This window comes from Ambystoma mexicanum, chromosome 7q, assembly GCF_040938575.1.
Source record: "Ambystoma mexicanum isolate Mex_15411 chromosome 7q, UKY_AmexF1_1, whole genome shotgun sequence".
In the NCBI taxonomy this organism is placed as follows: Eukaryota; Metazoa; Chordata; class Amphibia; order Caudata; family Ambystomatidae; genus Ambystoma; species Ambystoma mexicanum.
This window is the reverse complement of record NC_090941.1, coordinates 505134379-505155065: the sequence shown is the minus strand read 5'-3', so window position 1 is coordinate 505155065 and position 20687 is coordinate 505134379. Positions and strand designations below refer to the sequence as shown.

At 47.3% G+C, this 20687-nt stretch overlaps 1 protein-coding gene across 3 annotated transcripts in view; it reads left to right on the top strand.

The window, feature by feature from the left end:
- Window positions 1–7796: 7796 nt before the first annotated feature.
- Window positions 7797–20687, top strand: part of RB1 (RB transcriptional corepressor 1) — a 2466185-nt gene continuing 2453294 nt past the window's right edge. The window contains exon 1 of one of the 3 annotated variants that reach the window (XM_069639386.1): window positions 7797–7968. In XM_069639386.1, coding sequence (XP_069495487.1) covers window positions 7901–7968 — 68 coding nt within the window. In that variant the 5' untranslated portion in view covers window positions 7797–7900. The remainder of the gene's footprint in view (window positions 7969–20687) is intronic. The other 2 variants (XM_069639388.1, XM_069639387.1) reach the window with 2 other exon arrangements.

Sequence of the window (20687 nt, the reverse complement as noted above, 5' to 3'; positions counted from 1 at the left end):
CTCTGCGCGGCGCTACTGTCACTATGATGGCGGTGGGACACGCCTCTTGTTCTGGCGACTCATCGCCTCTCACTTTGTCACTCTGTACAGACGCGGTCAACTTCTTACCTCACCACTTTATGTCCGAAGCTCCTGCAACTCGAACACTCCTTGTTCCTCGCTGGACATTCCCTGTCATTCGCCCAGGCTGTGAGAGCTGGTGCAGTTGTGACACTTGAGCGGTTCCCGCTTTCCACCTCTCCACCTCTCTCATCTCTGGTTTCACGTTGTCACTTGTTCTGCCTTCCCGTGCACATCTGGGACAGGGAGGCTTCCCAGCAACTCCTTTCACCTGCACAAGGTCTCCTCTACTGCCCAGGCTATCTGGATAGCCTTGCCCAGTTGTAACACTTTCTCCAAGATAAACTTATTTTGGACTTTCCGACTGTTGGTATGTACTATCAGCATTTCACAGATTTTTTTCTCTGCGGCATCCCCAAAAGCACACTGAGCTGCCATATGCCTCATTTTAATGATGTAGTCGTCCACAGGTTCGGCGGGCTCTTGCTTCCTGCCGTAAAACCTGATTCTGTGCAGTACGACATTTTCCTTGCACGAAAACCTCTTCACAATCCTCTGCACAGCCTCTTTGTACACATCATCACCATCATCTTGCACCACTTTAGGCTTCAAACCCGCAAAAATCCTCCAGCCTTCCACACCCAAAGCACTGAGCAGCATGGCTCTCTTCCTCACTGCAGCATAGCCTGCACCGCCTACTGCTTCCAGATATGCCTCAAATAATGGCTCACATTGAGGCCATGCAATGGTGAACCTACCTGGCGATTGCAGGAAGGCAGGCGGCGTCATTGCCCCTTGCATCATACTTGCTGCAGGTTTCTGTCCTCATTGCCAATTATGTTGTGGCTCCCACTCAAAGGAATATGCAGGGCCAATGTGGGGTCACTGGGTTTATTTCTCTGGATACACAAGGTTGTTGCACAGTTACTTCACTGTGCCATGAAACATTCAGTCTGGGTATATACAGTGTTAAAATGGCTGAAGGACAACAGCTGTGTTGTTAGTTTGAAGTTTCGATTCAGTGTATGTAGTATTTCCGGGGCCACGTTGCAATCAGGCCCACCCTGCGCTCATAATGCTGTCCACCTTCCACTCATCACTTAGCAGTTTGAGCAGGGCTGCTCCCATTGGTGCCAGTACCTGACTGATTTGAATATGGCTGGACCCATTTTGCAATGGCACAGTGGGGCTAAAAAACAGTGGTGTGGAAGGTGCCCAGAGCAATGCCAGTGGTTCAGTTCAAATCAAAGCCTTTCACCCATCACTTGTTTGGTTACGCGATGCACGCGCAGCAGCCTTCCAGGGTCTCGCGAGTGTCAGACATCTTGAGAGACTCGATCTCCACACTATGCATGCATACACATTTCACAAAGCAACAGGCAAAAAACAACCTTGAAAAGATCATTCAATTATTGGTAAGCTAAACACGTGCTTTCAAAACGCCTAAGGCCGTGTTTGTTTGTTTGTTTGCTTTTATTATTTGTAATGCCCACCTAACCCAGGGGTAGTAGGGCGCAAGAGCAACAAGAGGATTGTATAGCTTAGGTTACATATGGCGAAATGGATGGAGTCCAGCTATGGTTACAGTACTGGACACATCTGCATCATTGAGAACAGATACAATAAAACATATTTACAGAAAGTATAATATACAAAATTTGCGAATTATAGCTAAGCATATAGGGTAGGTGAGAAGAGCAAGTATGTTAGTTGTCGTGTTCATTGATCCAGTGGATAAGATTGGATCTAAATTGTATGTAAGGAAGGTCTTCCCTTAGGGGTGGCGGTAGAGAGTTCCAATGTTGTGCTGCTTTGACGGGAAAGCTACTCCCCCCAGTCTTAGTGCGTTTCACTCTCGGCACCAATAGGAGATTTGAGTTGACCTTTCTGGAGGAGGGACAGGAAACTTGTCTGGTAAATATCTTTCTTAGGTAAAGAGGGGCAGAATGGTGGAGACATTTGTGGATCAAAGAGACAGATTTAAGGAAGATCTTGTCTGTCGTGGAGAGCCAGTTGACAGATCTTCTATTATCTGAAATGTGGGATTTCTTCGGGAGACTGAGGGCTGCTCTTAAGGCATTATTTTGCAAGATTTTAATCTTGTTTGTGATGTATTTGTTACTGCCTACGTATAGGGCATTACCATAGTCCAACTTGGACAGGGTCAAAGCTCTAGCTAGGGTAATGCAATTGTTGGAGGAGAGGAAAGGTTTGGCTGCTCTGATGAGTTTGGAAGTATAGGATGTGGCGGAAGCCATAGCGTTTACTTGTTTTTTGAATGTTAGTGTAGAGTCTAAATGGAAGCCAAGGGTTTTTACCTCCTTAGCCACGGCAATGGTATTATTGTCAATTTCGAATGAAGAGTAGTTCTGGCCAAGTTTGTTGAAGTTAGCTGTTGTGCCCAAGATGAGAAGTTCCGTTTTGTCATCATTCAGGCATAGACCATGGGAGGCCATTCATGCCTGGATGATGAGGTACACTCTGTTTACAAAGGCCAAATCCTTGTCATAATCCCCCGTCAACGGGATGAGGATCTGGGTGTCATCGGCATAGTTTGTGTAGGTGAGACCCAGACCATCAAGATCATCGAAAAGGGGCTTTGTAAAGATGTTGTACAAGTTATAGGTATTGGGTCCGCAGCTGCTAATGGGGGGGGGGAAGACTTGCATTGTTCTGTTGTTGAGAAAGGACTGAATCCAGTCAATTGCCTCTTGGGAGAAATGGGCTACCATCTCTAAGTGCTTGCAGAGGATCTCCTGGTCGACCAAATCGAATGCTGCTGAGAGATCAAGTGTTTTAAGCAATATAGGGCCTCATTACACGGTAGGCGCTAAAAAACGGGATTTACCGGCATGGCGCTATTAGCGTGTCCGCCCTCACAGGAGACCGCCAATAGCGCACCATTATGAGTAAGCGGACACGCGCATAGGGCCATGCCGGTAAATGACCCTACCGCCATGGCGCAAAAGCACCTTACCGGGCCCGCCCAAAGTGCTGATAGCACCTCCGCCCTCACTGTACATGCTATTTGCGGTCACCGCTATTAGCGATGACCGCTATTAGCGGTGACCGCTATTTGCATCGACCGTTAAATAGCGGAAGCGGAAATAGCGTCATCGCACCGGAACGGGAAAGAGCATGGCGGCCATCTTTAAAAACACAATCCATTGCCATCCACTGCCCCCTGGACCATATTGGAGTAGTGAGCTGTGTGAAATTGACCGTGACACCTGCATCATGCCCAAGGCCCTGAAGAAAACATGTGACAGGCAGCGGAAGGAAAAGTACACCAACGAGGAACTGGTCATGTTGACGCAGACCCTTGCAGAGCATGCAGAGGTCGTCTTTGCAAATGATATGCGCCGTGCCACCTTGCTCAAGAAGAAAGCCATCTGGGAGGAGGTGGCAGTCAAAGTCAGTGCCGTGGGCACCAGCACGCGCACTGTGGGCGAATGCAGGAAGAGGTGGGACGACCTCAGGCTGCGGGTGAGGGGCATCCTGGCGGAGAACCACCGCATTGCCACTGCTGGCGGAGATGGCTCCCCAATACGCCTGAAGGAATGGGAGGAGACATGCGCCAACATGATTGCCACCGAGAGCATTGAGGGAGTGGGCAGCATGGAGGTCGGCGTGGCTACCACTTCTGATGCAGGTGAGTGTACACATGACAGGATGCGGTGTGAATGCACAGTCACCCCCATATGTGAGCCCAGACCCCACTCATGCATGGACACACATCCACACATGCACCCATCCATCACCATGTCAGTGTCAGACCCAAACACACACACATGCACACATCACCAGAGACAAGTCCCAAACTCAAACATGCATGGATGAGGCACTGAACTGGCACATCACCTGCTTCCATAACTGCTAAGTCCCAATGTCCACAACTGCATAATCCCTGTAATTTACATTGAGTATATTGAAACGCAACCAATGACATCCCCCTTCTCGTCCCTGACAGGCTCACATACAGATGGGGAGGATGCTGCTGATGCATCAAAGGCACCACCTACATCAAAGAGGCCAAGGGCACAGCAGCCGGAGGAAACCCCTGCAACATCCAGGGGCAAGGGTGGTAGGCCACACCTGAAGAGTGGCAGCCTACGTCACAGTGCCACTGCCAGGGCAGCAGTAGCTGCACCACCAACTGTGGCACCACCACCGGAGGCAAACCCACTGGCAACAATGCCAGACACCCAGGGCCCACCATCAGCTGCGGCAAGCTCTGCTGGTGAGGCAGCCGCCACTGGCCCCCAGTCCGATCCAGAGGACACCCTACTCCAGCACATGGAGATGCACACCCCAAGCCCCCCAGGAAGCCCAGAGCCCATGGCATCCCAGACCCCTGGTTCTGATGGGACTTACGAGGACACCAACCCTGCAATAATGTCACCCATGCTACCATCACCAGTTGCATTGGAGCCATCTGTGGGCAAGGCATCCAATGCACAGTCACCCGGCACTGATCAGCAATTCACCGCCATCCTGCAGCGCCAACAGGAGCTGACCGTGCTGGTTGGGCAGCATGTCGCTGAGGCAGCAAATCTCACCGAGAAGATAGTCCAGACGGCGAGGCACTCCACTGAGCGCATGGACGCCAACACGGACAGGATATGCAATGAAATTGCAAGTCTTAGGGAGGTGCTTGTCCGCATGGCAGACACAATGGACCGCCACTTTCACCCAAAAGGCCAGTCTGCCCCATCCTCGACTTCCGGGTCGACTCAACCAAGCCCCCTCAGGCGCTCGATGAGAACCACCAGGCGCACGTCTGGCAACCCTCAAGACCCTTCCAAGGACAATTGCAATTAGGGGGCTAATGGGGATACCCCGGTGTGCATTGGCCATGGCAGAAATGGCAGAGACATGAGGGACTGTTGTGGGGGGTGGTGGGAAGGGTGTTATGGGTCTGTTGGAGGGGGAAGGGTGTTATGGGTCTGTTGGGGGGGAAGGGTGTTGGGATGTTGTGGGGGGGTGGGAAGGGTGTTATGGGTCTGTTGGGGGAAGGGTGGTGGGATGTTTTTGGGCTTGCACTACTACACCTTCATGTCACTCAATACACTGGTTTCTGAACAAAACACAGGCTTGGACATCTTCATTGTGTGTGTGTACTTTATTGGCAACAGGGTCCATTGCGTGCTTCAAAACATACACCAGTGCATTACCCCCCATGCACCTGAAACGTGACTTCAATTGTCCAAAAGTCTGCTCGATCACGATGCGGGTACGGGTATGTGCACGATTGTATTCCTCCTCGTGCCTGTTCTGTGGGTTCCGTACAGGTGTGAGGAGCCAGGGCTTCAGGGGATAGCCCGCTTCACCTGTATGGGGGAATGAACGGGGTCCTGTTACTGTTCGCCTCAAGATCGGCCTGTTCACATCACACAAATTGACATTGCATTGTGATTCAAGTACTAAATTGACAGCATTCATGCAGATGGTCTGTGTGACAGCAACGTGCAAGGGGGAGGTCGACCCTGCAAGTAGAAATGCCACATTCATGCCTCCAACAGTAATTGACATGTCCTGGGTGAAGCCAGGTCTTAGGTGTCCCTGGCCCATACAAATTAGGTAACACACTGCTAGTGTACTGACATCCTGACACCGATGTTGCCATGCTGTGAACTATCACTTCAGTGGTGCCATAGGTGTGTGGTTTAGTGCTATGTCTAGGGGTGATCCCTTTGCATGCATTCAAGGGCGCGTTGCTGGATTGATGTTGTGCTGCACTGATTCTGTATTACGGTCTTGACACCATGTTGCACGTTTGTGTAATATGTGGCGTGGCATGATGTGCAATGTGGATGGATGTGTGATATTTTGCAACCTGCATTGTTCTCAATGTTCTGCACCTTCGAATTGCATGTGGGTTCCTCTCAAGTACATCGTGGCCTTCCCTGAAGGACATTGGCGTACATTTGTATGTCCATTTTCCCTACGGACGCCAGTCAACACCCAGTTGGAGTATGTATCTCCCCCCCCCATTCACACCCAGTTGGAGTATGTATCCCCCCCCCCATTCACACCCAGTTGGAGTATGTATCTCTCCCCCCCCAAATCACGCAGCCATGTGCTTGCCCTGCTACTCACCAAGTAGCCACGAACGTTGTCCGGTGTGTGGCTCCATGTAGCGTGGGATAGTTGAGTTCCGCAGAACCATGGAATCATGTGTTGATCCTGGGAATCTGGCACAGCAATGTGTGATTATCTTGTTGGCGTCACATACCATTTGGACATTGATGGAGTGGAATTGCTTCCTGTTTCGGTACACTACTTCATTGTGATGTGGGACCACCAATTCCACATGGGTACAGTCGATGGCCACGATGCAACTTGGAATGCCTGCCAGTGAATAGAAGCCAACTTTTGTGTTTGCAATCTCCTGGGCAGTCTGTGGCATGGATATGTGTTCAGGTGCATGCTTCAGGAGTGCATCGAGTACCTGGTTCAGCGTGCGTGAGAATACTGGTTGTGAGATGCCATGCATCTGTCCCACTGTATGCTGATAGGTGCCTGTGGCCAGGAAGTGGAGCACACTCACCACCTTCAGTAGCGGGGGGATGGCAGTTCTGATGTCTATGAGGCTCACAATGTCGTCGTGGATCATGTCCACGATGCTGGTGATGGTAGCCCTGTCCAGACGGTACAGGGTGTGTATCTGCTCAGGGGTCAGGTTGAATGGACTGGCTCTGATCCTGGGTATTGGTGGGTGCCTCTGTGGTATGATTAGGTGGCGTTGTGGTGCCTGCTGTACCTGTCTTGCCCTCCTCCTCCTGCGTCTCCTTTGTGCTGCCTGTTGTTGTAGCAGCTGCGCTGCAATGAGGTCCTCCAGGCCATGTAATGCTGCCAGTATTGGAACCATCTTGGTGTGGGAAGGGGTGTGGGAAGGGGTGTGGTGTGCTCCTTTTGAGCTGCCACAGTCTCCATTGCCTTCACCTGTGCTGATTTGGTGCAGCTGTGGCAGGTGGGAACACTGCTCATTTCCCTTAACGGGTGGGCCGCAATGCCGGTATTTGCACCATGGCGGTAAGGGGTTTGGGGGGGATTTACCATGCCGCTATTAGCATGTGCACTGGCCTTGTGATGCTGTGCTAATAGCGGCATGGCGTAATTAACGGGATGGAGGGTCGCGCGCACGCGGCCTGCCCGCTATTAGTGGCACCGTAATTAGCGGTGCCGCTAATAGCGGTGTGCCGGGTCGTGATCCACATGGGGATTTAACGTTACCGGTAATACATTACCGGTAACGTTAAATCCCTACCGCCATCCGTGTAATGAGGCCCATAGTGTCTTACGTTGCAAGAATGATGAATTAGCTTGCTTAAAATATCCTTTCAATTCTGTTTCAAATGGTGATTTTACTTGAATTTGGCTTTTTGGTCAATTAAATGGGAAAAACACTTTTTATCTGACCAACATAGTACTTTTCCGTAATATACAAATATTTCGGAAAGCTAAAACAGGATTTGATGAGAAAGAGCTTCTCTTAAATGCTATGCTCCAGAGAGAGAACGAGGCAATAACAGCGCCCCTTCTGTAAAGTAGACAGCCAAGCAAAAACTTCGGTCACTGTGATTCTTCTCTTTGCCGCTGTTTTTCTTCTCCCCCTTGCAACATCCAGAACGAATCACAGTGCCTATCAAGGCACCGTCGAATCAGAAGACATATCTCTCAGGGAAGGGGCGGAGCTGAGTTTGGCGAGCAGTTGTATTGGTCCCTTTAGCTTCACGCTTGTCATGTGACGCAGCGTTGTCGCCAGGACAGGCAGTAGCGGGAAGTAGCTGCTGTCTCAGCTTCAGAGTCCCGGGCACAGCTGTATACATAGCACACCATGACCCCTAAGCACCCACCGCAAACTCGGAGAGTGGCCAGCCCCGCACCGTATGTCGAGGAGCATCGGTGAGTGAGAGCCAACTTTATTTACCTTTGGAATTGTCAGACATCAGCCACTAAATTCGTTCAGCACTACGTTATCCCGTGCCCCTTCAGCATTGGCAAATCTACAGTGCTGCCAGCGCGCAGAATTGTCGTCAACACTCCCCCCCCCCCCCCTTCAACCCTATAAGCCCGCTATTTCATCAGCGCGTCCAGCACAGCATATTTCTATCTTCTTGTCCCGAGCATTGAACATGTCTCACAACTTGCTGACTGCTCAGTAGCGAGCGAGCTCTATACGTGCAGCTCCATTCCCCAGCCCCTTCACCACCACAAGCCTACAACTTGGTGAAATGCATTTGTCTGTACTCTACATTTTTCTTATGATTGAAGCGTACTTTCCCGCTGCCCATGCGTTGTTTTGAGTTGGAGGAAACTATATTCATTTAGTCTCTGCCTCAAGTTTTAATTTTGGCTATTTGGTGGCGACATGTATAAGCCGAAACTATTGAATTTAAGTACAAAAGACGTGGTAGGAGCGATGCATGGCGTATGATTGTTGCTTGATTGTTTTACCAACCATTGACTACCCATGACCATTCGCATCCCAATAGACATTCCCGCCCTCGTGAGATCCCATCAATCAGTAACATTAAACGTGGCATGCTGGTGTTAATGAGGGTTAATGGCATGATTGCACTTGTAAATGTGCTGTTGGTGCAATCAAATTTCTAACTTCAGCCACTTGATGTGTATCTTTTCTTTGCAGGTAAGTCAAGTTAAAAACACGCATTGACAAAACAGTGTTTCCTTGTGTATTACGTCGGAATGTGACGGGCACTGCTATAATATGCCCAGATAATAGAACTTTTTTCAGCTATTGCCGTTTAAAGGAAAGGTGCACATAAGCCAAAATGGTTGGTTTTGCCAATGCGTGTTTCTGCCACTGTGTTTTGGTTAGTTATAATAATACAGTTTTTACTGCACTGATCATCGTTTGTTAGTAGCGTCATCCCAGCCTCAGACACGACTTTTAAAGGTTTTAGTTCGCTTTTTTTCGAGCCACTTCTAGCACACATTGATTATGTTAAAATATTTGTAGTTGTGTGACACAGGAGGGGGTGTAGATTTTAGGGCGACCAGATGGGTACGTGTTTTTACAGCCAAGGAAAATAAGATTAAGTATTTGTTTAGGGAGGATCAACAAATGGCCAAGCTATACAGAGTTGCGATGTTCAAACCCTCGTTTGAATCTCACGTAATTCGGTAGTTTTGTCCAACATTTGTAGTTTTATTTTCTATCTATGGCTTTTGTTACAAAACTTTATTCGGTGTAGAGTCATAAAAGCATGCATTTTATAACACTATAAAATACATTAAAACCTATTCGATCAAATTACATATTGCACATCGTAAACTAGAGAAATTTAGAATAATTAAAACATCGGGTTAAAATTCATTTTACAATGGAACACAATAACCCCCATCACGATTGTAATACTATTTAGACAGGCATTCGGTCAGAGGCAGAGGGGCATACTGTCAGACTTGCTGTGTCGTGAAATTCGGGCCTCTGCTCTCAAGTTCCCCACAGAGAGATACAAGAACACTCTCTGTGCGAGCCTTGAAGCCACAGGTGTTGGTGTTGTTTCACAGGAACCAGGCGCTGCCGAAGACCCCAAGGCTGTTGGAAGGAAGTCAAGTATTAGCACAAACAGGCACAGTAACTGAACTCGCAAGCAAAATCAAATATCAAAAAGTGCTTATCTAAACCCAATAAGCAGGGCCCAGGGATCGGGAGTTGTGGTGCAAGGGGCACGCAAACAGTCCCTGAAGCCTGGCACCAGATGGTAGTACCGGCTGCAAACACCTGGATGATTCATGGAAGATTCGTGGCACTTGGTAAGACGTGGAGCACTTGAAAGCGACTGTAACAGTTCAGGGCAAAAACGAAGGCAGGTCCAAAAGCAATCCAAGGGTCGATTTCGGGTAACCGGGATAAAGTTGACAAACCAGGGAGTAGTTCAGAGGCAGTCCAGAATTCGTTATCCAAAGGTCAGAAATCCGAGTATCCGTGCAGACCAAAATGACAGTACCAAGGAATGAGAGATAGCAAGCCGTAGTCCGTGAGGGGAGGTCAAGTAACCGTGAATCTTGAATCGAGACGCTGAACAGTGTTGCGTGAGAAACAGCTGTGAAGCAACGAGTGATTTGAATTGACCGGCTTTTATGCACGGCTCCCGATCACGTGAGTGGAGGACAAAGCACGTGATCGGGAAAGCATCCCGTAACCAGGAAGTGAATGCGATCGGCTGTTCCTGCCCGTTCGCAACCTCCAGTGAAGTTGCCAATGCAATCGAGGAACCCAATGAGGGCGACCGCCGCCCCTGCCTCAAAACAAGGACTGTTCACGCCTCCCTCGCACCACAGGTAACCTAAGACCATGACCTGGGTGTACCTTGGAAAGCCTAGCGGTGCTACGTGTCGGGGAGTCCCCGGGAGTGGGAGTGCTGATATCACTACCCCTATTGGCCTGGGTATTAAGCATGATGGGGTACATGTTGGTACCCTTTCCGCGCATGACACATACTCTATTTGACATCACCAGCTGGGTTCTTTTTGCCCTCCAGGTGCATGAATTTTGATACAAAGTACACTGTGTTAACGTCTGCTGAGTTTTTACAGTATCTCAGTGCTAATTTGGTTCTCCGTATGTTATGTTATGTTAGCGGTACTTGTATAGTGCACCGTCACCAATGGAATTGGTCCCCAGGCGCTCTGGCGGATCTGTAAACAGGAAGGGTGGGTAGGGTTAGTCGGGAGGAGGGGAGAAGGAGAGTCGGAGAAGTGGTGTGCTGTTGGCAGCTTCAGCTCGGTATACACCGAGTGCTGGGCTTTGGTGCTAGTATCAGATCGGGTGAAGGCCTCGAGTGCTGTGGGTGAAGTTTGTGTTGTTGATGCGGTGTTGTAAAGTGCGTGCGGATTGCTGGGAGAGAGATGGTTGTGTGGTTTTGTGTAGGTTTAAGTATGCAGAAGATTGAGGGTTGGGTTAGTGGGGTCTGTATCCTGGTTCAGGTAATTATGATTCTGTTGGAGTTGTAAACCTGTGGATTCAGATGTTGCTGGTTCTTCAAGGGCCGACTTGTTTTGGTCATGATGCGCTGATCCACCTGTATCCTATTGAGTATAGTTTGGATTGGTGGGTGCGTCTGAACCTAATCTTCAGGTGTGGGACTGGGGGTGATATTTGTTCTCAGGTGATCTAGTGTGACCCTGGTCAGTTAAGGCTTTGAATGGTTCAGGGTCAGGGTCGTGTTGCAGCGTTGTCCTTCTGTCCTGACCGGTTCTTTGATTTTCGTGGGATGAGCATCCTTGGGACTATTGTTTAGTTGTAGTTTTGTGTGGTGGGGCATTGTGCTTCCTGCTTTGTATTGGTGGGCAGTGTGTAGTGATGAAACATTTTGTTTCTCACCCCATGTAATGGGGCCGTGATGCAGTGCTTCCTTTCTCTCTCTGTTTTGTTCTTATGACTGTTGGGTAAGGTCATGTTCCTCTTGATGATTCGTTAGTCTTTCTGTCTTAGTTTGCTGCGTTTACTGTCTTTGGTCGTATTGCGACTGTATCCCATTTGGTCCTTTAGTATATCTTATATTTACCTCAGTTTTTCCCACTGATAGATCGGTGTGTATCGTGGTCACTCTACGCTCTGATGTTTTTAGTTGTGTCGGTGCCCCTGTGGCTAGTCTTTTTAATTATGATGTGAAGAGCCAGGTTTCTTGTGTTGCGTATGTCCTTCGGAAGGTTGTTCCAGGTTTTCGGGGCGTGGTGAGAGAAGGAGGATCCAATACAACAGAGGTGGTACCAGGAGAACGAGAGGAAGATGAAGAAGGATGGCAGAAGGATGTAAAGATCAAATCATTATTTTCATTTTATTTAGATTTGTATAAAAATATGTAGAACCTTTTAATCCTTAAAAAACATTTTGCTAATCATGCATTCGTACATTCACTCATTAATTGAATATCTAAAAAATATATAAATATGCTAAGATATTGCAAAAGATACCATTCATTTCATTAATACACTTCTTTTCCATTGTATTATTAATGGTTCCAAACAACCTATCATTATTGATAACAGTTCATTCCAGACAAAATATCGACTATTGGTGCCTTAAAATATCCATCTTCTTTATGAAAAAGGCTTCCCCGTTGATAAATAGTTTCGACTTGACAAATTCTGTGTCTTCATCAGGATTGGATGAACATTAACAATATTCTAAAAACAAACAAACCTATAATTACAACATTGTTAAAAATACATACTACTGTACCTTCTGTCAATATTCCTCTCTAACAATAAGTACCAGACATTTAGAGAACAAAAATTATCTCTAAGTCTGAGTGGACATCTCTTGAACCACGGTTTTATAAACATCATTGAATGTTTTAAACTCAGCCTAATACAGCCCATTTAGAAGAAAAAACACACTACCGACTAGATCAGTCTGGTTTCGTATACCCAACAGAAACCCTAATTTCATTGGGGCTCCAGGGTTCAAGAAAAATGAAGTTACTCCCATAATCCTGATCGTCAGCACTTTCCCTTTGTGCTGTAGCAGCCCATTCTGATCACACCCCCAGCCCCCACTACGACAAGCTTCAGAAAACAATTTCAATTTAAAATGGAGTCATACCTGCAAACTCCATTAGGTTCGCCTAGTGGCTTGTGTTCCAGTAGCCTCTGGTTTAAGTCTAAAAAACTAGACCTCCCGAACGGGAAACGATATCTAAGACAAGACCAGAACAACAAACATAGGAAGAACATCGGAGTCTTCAATATCAGAGATCCTCCAAGTTTTCTTTTGTTGTAGGGCTTCGGTTCCAAGCGGATGTCCATGCTTGATCTGAGCATTCTTGTGGTTGATGTAGGCGCAGTTTGTCTCTTAGGAACTCGGCGCCTTTGTTTTTTCTGCTTGTTCTCTGGGTGCATCCAGCACTATGTTCTTGTTATTTTTAATGCTAGGTTTGGTTCCGATTGTGTCTTGTGGCTTTGCATTTGAAGACAGTGTCTCGATTGTGGTTGCATGTCTTGCCGGCAGAGACGATTGTATAGGAACAACAAGGGCATTTTTGCTCAGTATTTGTGTAGATTGATTTTCATTTTCGTCAGAGGTGCCTTTTGGCATAGCACCTTCCTCCTGCTCTTGGGCTTTATTGAAGGGTGTTTCTTGGTCCACGATCGGAACATTGGTGGAATTAATTAGCTCAGCGTCGGTGACCTCGATAACCGGAAAAGGAGGGTTGAGATTGCGAAACGGGTCGCCAAGATCACTATTCGTTTTCATGGACACCTTTGTTTGTGTATTAGATGGATTGAATAAATCAGGCGGCGCTCGCTGGATGAAGTGTTTAAGTGCCGGAGGTAGTATTGTTGCCTGGGTTGCCGCAGTTTTGGGTAAATTTGTACTTGTTTCCTTTTTGAATTGCGTTTACTTCAATTGCCAATTGTTGATGATCTTGTAAGGTGAGAGTACTATTGTTTGGAAAGTGATCGTAGGAGTGGCTGTCCGTGCAATTATTTATGTCTAGATTCGCAAGGGGGGGCGATGGACATACGCCATTGTCACATACAACAGGTAAGTCCTTTGACAAGTGTGTAGTATTCGGTTCAGTGGTATTTCCTGCAGATGTGCAGAGGAAGGCCAGGGTGCACTTTTACTTATCTTGCCGTCTCCATCCGCGGGGGCTTTTAAGGCAGTCCGTGGATTTGCCATTCTGCGGCATTGGAGCGTCTTCCTCAGAGTCCGGGGGCCTTCAATGGTTCGCGTCATGTACCCAGTAGCACTTTTTTTTTTTCTCTCAAGCGGTTGCACTAGAAGCCTTGCGGTCGGCAGACGGCAGAAAAGCAGCAACAGCCAAACAGCAGGAGTCTCAGCAGTCGCCCTTAACACGTCTGGGCTTCACGCCGCAAGGGTTGCTGGGCTCCTGTTTTATGCTCGTGCTTCCTGAATGGGCGGAGCTTGCAAAGTGGGCGGGGCTTCAACCCGCGTTGCAGCGGTTCGCTCGCTCGCTTTCAGCCGCCCTCACAGAGAGCAAGGGGGCGCGAGGGGAACACGCTGAATGAAGGAGTGCAAGTAGATTTTCCAAGAAGGGTAGACCAGCAACAGCCAAACAGCAGGAGTCTCAGCAGTCGCCCTTAACGCGTCCGGGCTTCACGCCGCAAGGGTTGCTGGGCTCCTGTTTTATGCTCGTGCTTCCTGAATGGGCGGAGCTTGCAAAGTGGGCGGGGCTTCAACCCGCGTTGCAGCGGTTCGCTCGCTCACTTTCAGCCGCCCTCACAGAGAGCGAGGGGCGCGAGGGGAACACGCTGAATGAAGGAGTGCAAGTAGATTTTCCAAGAAGGGTAGACCAGCAACAGCCAAACAGCAGGAGTCTCAGCAGTTGCCCTTAACGCGTCCGGGCTTCACAATAACTATTAGCTGAATACATTTGTAAATGTTAAATTCTATTTAGTTAAAATATCAACACACGACAGAAGCAGGCTCTCTGCTAAAGAGGAATGTGGCCTGCGCTAAAAATAGATTGCAGTGCTCATGCAGTGTTGCGTCACTGAGTAGCTCTGGCAGAGCACATGAGGTGACTCACCAGCTGTTGGCTGTCTGTCAAAAGCCCATGCAGGCTAAGGCTCGATGCACACAATTCAGAATTATGGAAAATAGGGTTTAAGGAGAATTACTGGACCAGATAATAATATGAAGAGAATGAATGAAATAGGGAGAGCATTATGGGAAAATGTTCTTGTATATAAATGTTCATAATGTAGCAAAATGATGAAAAACGGGAGCTACAGTGTATTCTTGCATAGGCTAGCAGTATGTTAAGTAGCATGTCCTAAACGGAATTCTGACCATGAAGGAAGTGAGACTGCAGCACCTCTTGTAGGGAAGAAGGACTGTTTTGGATGGAGCCATGCCCATATCCAGAGATGCCACTACAGCAAGTTAAGAGTATATAAACTCCTGCCTGGCTCCAGTTTGCAGGAGAATGGGACGGTTGAGGGACACCGTTCAGGCAGCAAAGTTCTTTGCTCCTATCCTCATCTCTGTAAAGAATACATTTGTTATCTTTGGAAGATAGACTCTTGGCCTTCCGTAGAGGGGTGAACTTTAATCTGGTGTGAGCATGATTAGGGGTACCTGTATAATTAAGGGGTACCCCTGTAATTGGGGCCTACCTTACATTGGTGACCCGGACGTGAGCTTAGTTTCGCCCCCGTACTTTGTGAAGCCCCAGGCCTAAAGTCACCAGGAGTCACGCCCCTGTACAGAGCCCGGTCCCCCAAATGGAGAAAAAAATAAGTGTATCCTCAGCAGTTTTAGTAGAGGCCATTTTAAAAGAAATTCTCTCCGCTCACTGAAGCAGGGCGTGGCTCCAGGTAGACAGGCCAGCTTCTTATTGGAGGAAACTCCAGTGAACAACGCGTATGTGTATACTCTTTCAATTGATAACAACATGGGTATATAAATGTATGATAGTATGGTAATGTGGATGATGTACAAGGTCAGTGGAATAGATGGAATAGGACTTTTGGTCATGTGTTAAGGAGTAGATTGGATAGGAGGTGGGTTATGTATTGAAATTGTTGCATATTTTAGTTTTTCTACTTTTTATAATGGAAAAAGGGAACCTCGGTGTATAGACTGAGAGGAAAGGGAGCCCCAGCTCATAAGGACTTGGAAGTACGGGATCCTCAGCCATTATAGGTTGACAAGGTAGTACCACACTTTTTTAAAAATTTTTATGATGATGAAAGCAATGGGATCGTCGGCATATTAAAGAAGGATATAAGTGAAAACAGTAGTGGCTCGGTGTAAAGAATGGGCCTGGATTCTAAACATGTTTTGTATATTTTCTCTTGCTGTCTTTTGTGGTACAAATGGAAGGAAGGAGGATGAGTTGCAGTGTGTGGGGGAAATCAAAGTGGAAAAAGTCGAAGGAGGGGTGGGGGAAAAAGTGTGTTGATCTGCTTATTGCACAAAAATACAGAAGCGTACGCAGCCTACCAGTAGCGTCTAAGTGAAGCATTAGGGACGCACGCAACATTATGGAGGAAGAAACTCCAATAAAACGCATACATAGGGTTCTGCCACTGTATTGTGACAGAATAAATAAACAATGGATAGTAGCAATAAAGGAAGGGGGGGTTGTCATGTTCCTGGCTAGAGCAGGGCTTCCAGAACAAAAAAATGTTGGAAAAAATTGCCATCTTTCTAGCAGCAAAAAAGGAAAAAAATCCAAAAAAGAAAAGAGATTTTAAATCTCTGGCAATTATTCAAGGATATGGAAGATCAGGAAGATTAAATAGAGATCCGATGTAAGGGGATATACCCTGTAACGCCTAAACCTGCAGTAGGGTATACAAACCCAGTCTATAACCCTCTAGGGGTAGAGTGTGTCAACAGGATCATCAGGATTAGCAACTGGGGCGTGGGGGAACGCAAGATATTTTGCACCTCCACCTTCATATAACCCATCCACAAGCGCTGACATGCCCGTAGCATTATTGTACCCAGAGGTTCCACAAGCAGATATAAACAATGAGTTAAGAGCATTGCGGGAAAGGTTAGTTAGGTTACAAGAACCTGAAGAAGTATCACCAGAAATAAGGGTACCGGTGCAGAAAATAGGGGTTGGAAGTCAGGAGATTTTTTTGGTTAGATTCAACACTGTGGCAATAAGAAATGTTTGTGTTGAAAAAGATGATGGGCAGAGGATATGGAAGGTCCTGGGACAGCAAGTAGAACAAGCAAGGGAAAATCAAGGTGGTAGAAATAATGAAGAGGCAGGGCAAGAATATCAAGGAGAGGAGGCGGTGAGAAACCTGTCCCTGCCACAAGAGGCAGTGAGGAGGGATAGACCACGAAATAGGTCAGATTTAATCGTGGTAGTATAAGATTGGAAGAATACTAAAGGGGTAGAAAACGCAATAGATATGCAAATGCCTCTTATACATAAAGGAGTAGGGATAATGAAGTATGTGCCATAGCCTCAAATGGACAAAATAAGTTTTCCCCAGTTTATAGCCCGAGCTAGTAAGTGGATCTATGAATTTGAAAAACAGCAGGGGTAGTAGCCTTAGCACTAGTAGACCTTAAGTGTTTACTGGTCACCATAGTTGGGGACCCGGCTGGAGACATATGGACAAGGGCTGGTTACTCTGGGGTAAATCTTGCTGATACTGAACACGATGGAACATCCTTTAATGAGGTAAAGGCAAGGATATGGGATGCCCTACGAAGGATGTACACAGATACCCCTGACTTACGTTCTTTAATATAATGTACAATGGGCGATGATGAGAACCCAGTTAGATTTATTCTTAAGTTACAGGAAATGTGGACAGTTGAGACAGGAGGGCAATGAGACCATTCAGTACCATTTCTTTTTTTTTATAAGAAAGAGGGGGGATTGCTAAGGCACTAGATACAATTGTGGGAATTGAAGCCAAAGGGTAGCAGAGATACAAAGTAGAACAGTCCACCATTATAAGAGAATCAAGGAGCGGGACGAGGAGGCGGCCCAGAAGCTGCAAACGGACGAGGCAAAACTAGTGGAAAAGAAACTAAATAAGGTTGTTGTCCAGGCACCAGCGATGGCACCGGCTCAGGGGGAAAGGACAGGAGACAACAAGCTGTGAATGCCACAATTGCAGCACTATGGGGTGAAGGAACACAGGGGTGGTGGGGGGGAAAAAAAGAGTACCCCAACCCACAGTGGTAGTATGAAGGAGCACCAAGGGGAAGAGGAGGATTTCGAGGAGCAGGGGGATTTGGGGCTATAGGGCCTCTGGCAGGAGGATTGGGAACATCACAGTGCTGGTATTGCGGGAGATGGGGGCATTTTGCAAGGGTATGCAGGAACAGGCCTGCTATGGGATTTAATTATGGCCCATCGCCTCCAGGGCAGGGATTCAAAGGGCCTCAAGGAATGGGACAACAGCCATCTGGGCGAGGCGGTCAAAATCAGTTGCCTTATGGGGCCGACGGGCAAGGGTAACGCGGGGCAACAACTACAGCAGGGTGAGGAAACACAGTTTAACAGGATGGCAGGGGGAACAGGTGCCCCAATCCAAGGAGTTAAAATGGCAGGGGGTGGCCCTCTTTCATTCCCTGGGGCAAATGCATATTCTGTTTAGGACAGCCCATAGAGGGCAGTGGCATGTCCAATCCTATTGACAACTGTACACCCTGAAGAGGAGCCCTTCTGGAGGTAGAAATACGAAACAAGCAATTTATATTTATGGTAAATTCAGGTGCAACAAAATCGTGCATTATGGAGGGGAACCTTCCATTATCGGGCAAAACCCTTGACATGCAGGGATTCTCTGGGGCCATTTCTGTGGTTCCATACACCGAGGAGCTGGATATAAAAGTGGGAGGGAAGGTAGTACAAGCCCCCTAGTTATTTTTAGAAATTTCCACTGTGATCGTCTTGGGTAGGGATCTGCTCAGTAAACTAAAAGTAACTATTTAATTCACAGATCAAGTGGTAGTGTGTTCCACTCCAGGGATTTGTGTAGCTCGAGCAATGGTAGTAATCCATGCAATCGCAAGGGAGTCAGTGGTCTGCAGGGTTCCTGTGGTCACGGATATAATTTTCTATAGTATGAAGGTATTAGTAAAAGCAGTGCCTCAAATTGCGACAAAATGTTAGTGAGTGCCCACAGATTTTATTTTCCGACCCATGGTGCCACCTGAGATGGTGGCAGAGACAATATTGTCATTAGTTTTACAAGGACTAGCAGTGTCAGACAAGAGTAGTTCTGATTGGAACAGACTAGGTTGGATGCGAGTGGCTACAGTATTGTGTAGACCCGACAGTACAATTGAAGGAAATGACTGATGAGGAGTCATTTGAGGACGGTGAGCAAAATGGGGAGATCGTTTTGGAAATCTGCATCCTCTGTGAGATCATGGTGCAGTATAGGAAGGTACAGTGCCCCTTGATGGCAATGGTGACTGTTAGGCAGAATTATATGCTGTACCTTTTGGGAACACAACACACAATTCAGACTACACGTGACAGTACAAATTCACCTTTGGTACAAGCCTGTATTATCCAGAACAATTGGTAGCAGTAGCGGAGCAGCCAGACTTATCTCAAGAGTAAGTGAGCAGTATCAAATAGTTGGACAAAGGACAGCAATTACTATGATTCAGGCAAACACTGACTCAAGGTTTCTAAGTAAAAGAATATATATTTATTTACTCAACAGTTCTATAACATTTCACTATTATAAGCAGTCTAAAAATCACAATCTTAAATGCACCACACCACTCCCAATAAGTTCCAGACAGGTTAAGCTCACCAAATGAAGTGGGAGCAAAATGGCATTTAAAAGGGAGGGAAAGACAAAAAATAGCAGAAATTGAACCACACCAACAGGTAAGCACTCGGGGCAATAGAGCAGTAGGGACTACAGTGATAGAAGAAGCTAGAAAAGGCTTAGGTCCAAAGTCAATAGGACAAAAGTCTTTTGCTCAAGATTTACAGTTCAAGGTAATTCACGTTAAAGTTCGTGCCACAGGTTCCAGATGAAGTTGGTCGGCAGAAAAGTTAATGTTAAAAGAGGACAAGCCCTCGGTTTGGCGAAAGATTTCACACACTTTCACCGTGGTTGAATGAAATGAAAAACCGGGTTTGTACACTACCTTAAAACTGAGAGGGTGCTCCAGCTGAGGCAGACGTTCCTGGTAGTTCCTGCAGGCTCACGGTTCCTGAAGCGGCTGTCGGACTCACAAGAAGTAGGAAGACTGGAGGGTCCTGCACTACCCAGGGAACAAACCAGCAGCAGAGCAAAGCAATAATAAAGGGAGCGCTCCTTAAAACCCAAGCAGGATCCGACTTTCCTGGCTATCCGGCCCACTGGAGCTCTGTAGAGCGAATTCGACCAGAGGAGGGGACCTGGCTTGGAGTTTGGGCGAACTGGTTGGTCCCACCAGCTCAAGGGAAGAAGTTTCCTGGAGGATCTTCTGTCGTCCGATTCTGAAGATTCGGACCTGCAGCAGGGCTTCACCGGGCAGTTCAGTCGTTGTAGAGGTCCTCTCCTGTCAGCTCCTCATTGGTTCTTCCGTTCCATTGGCGACTATGCCTTTCCAGTCCCAAAGACCTCCTTTTTATGCAGTTTTCCCACATTCACACAGCCTGGCTGTCAATCACACAGCAGGATTGCTGTCCTGGCAAGGACAGTCACCCAGCCAATCAAACAGGAGTGTGACTTGGGTTACCAAGGGAACCCATGGCAGGGGTCCTAAGACCCCTCCCTCACATCCTGCCTACCCAGCGCCTTAAAGAGGGCTTCTGTGCAGAAGCCCGCGAAAAGACGGCGAACAAAGGAACCAAACCTGGTTTGGCATGCAGAGTAAAACACAAGAGACTTTTACAACCAGAAATGGTGAATAAACCCAGCCGGAATAATATTAAAATCAATATGGTCAAGCGTGTTTTAGTTCGAGGCTACTATGATAGCCTAAAACAATACCATGGTTATATAAGATAACCGCGGTAGAAAAAATAGTGTAGTTACCACTGCCACCAGCCAAGTCTTGATGAAAAGGGAGCGAAACAGTGCTCCAAGAGACGCAGACAAAAAAGGATAAGAATTAACCCTTTCCAATACTCCATGTAAGATGGGGTGTACTGGGTCTGTGGTTTAAAGAGACTACATAAAGTTAATTGCAA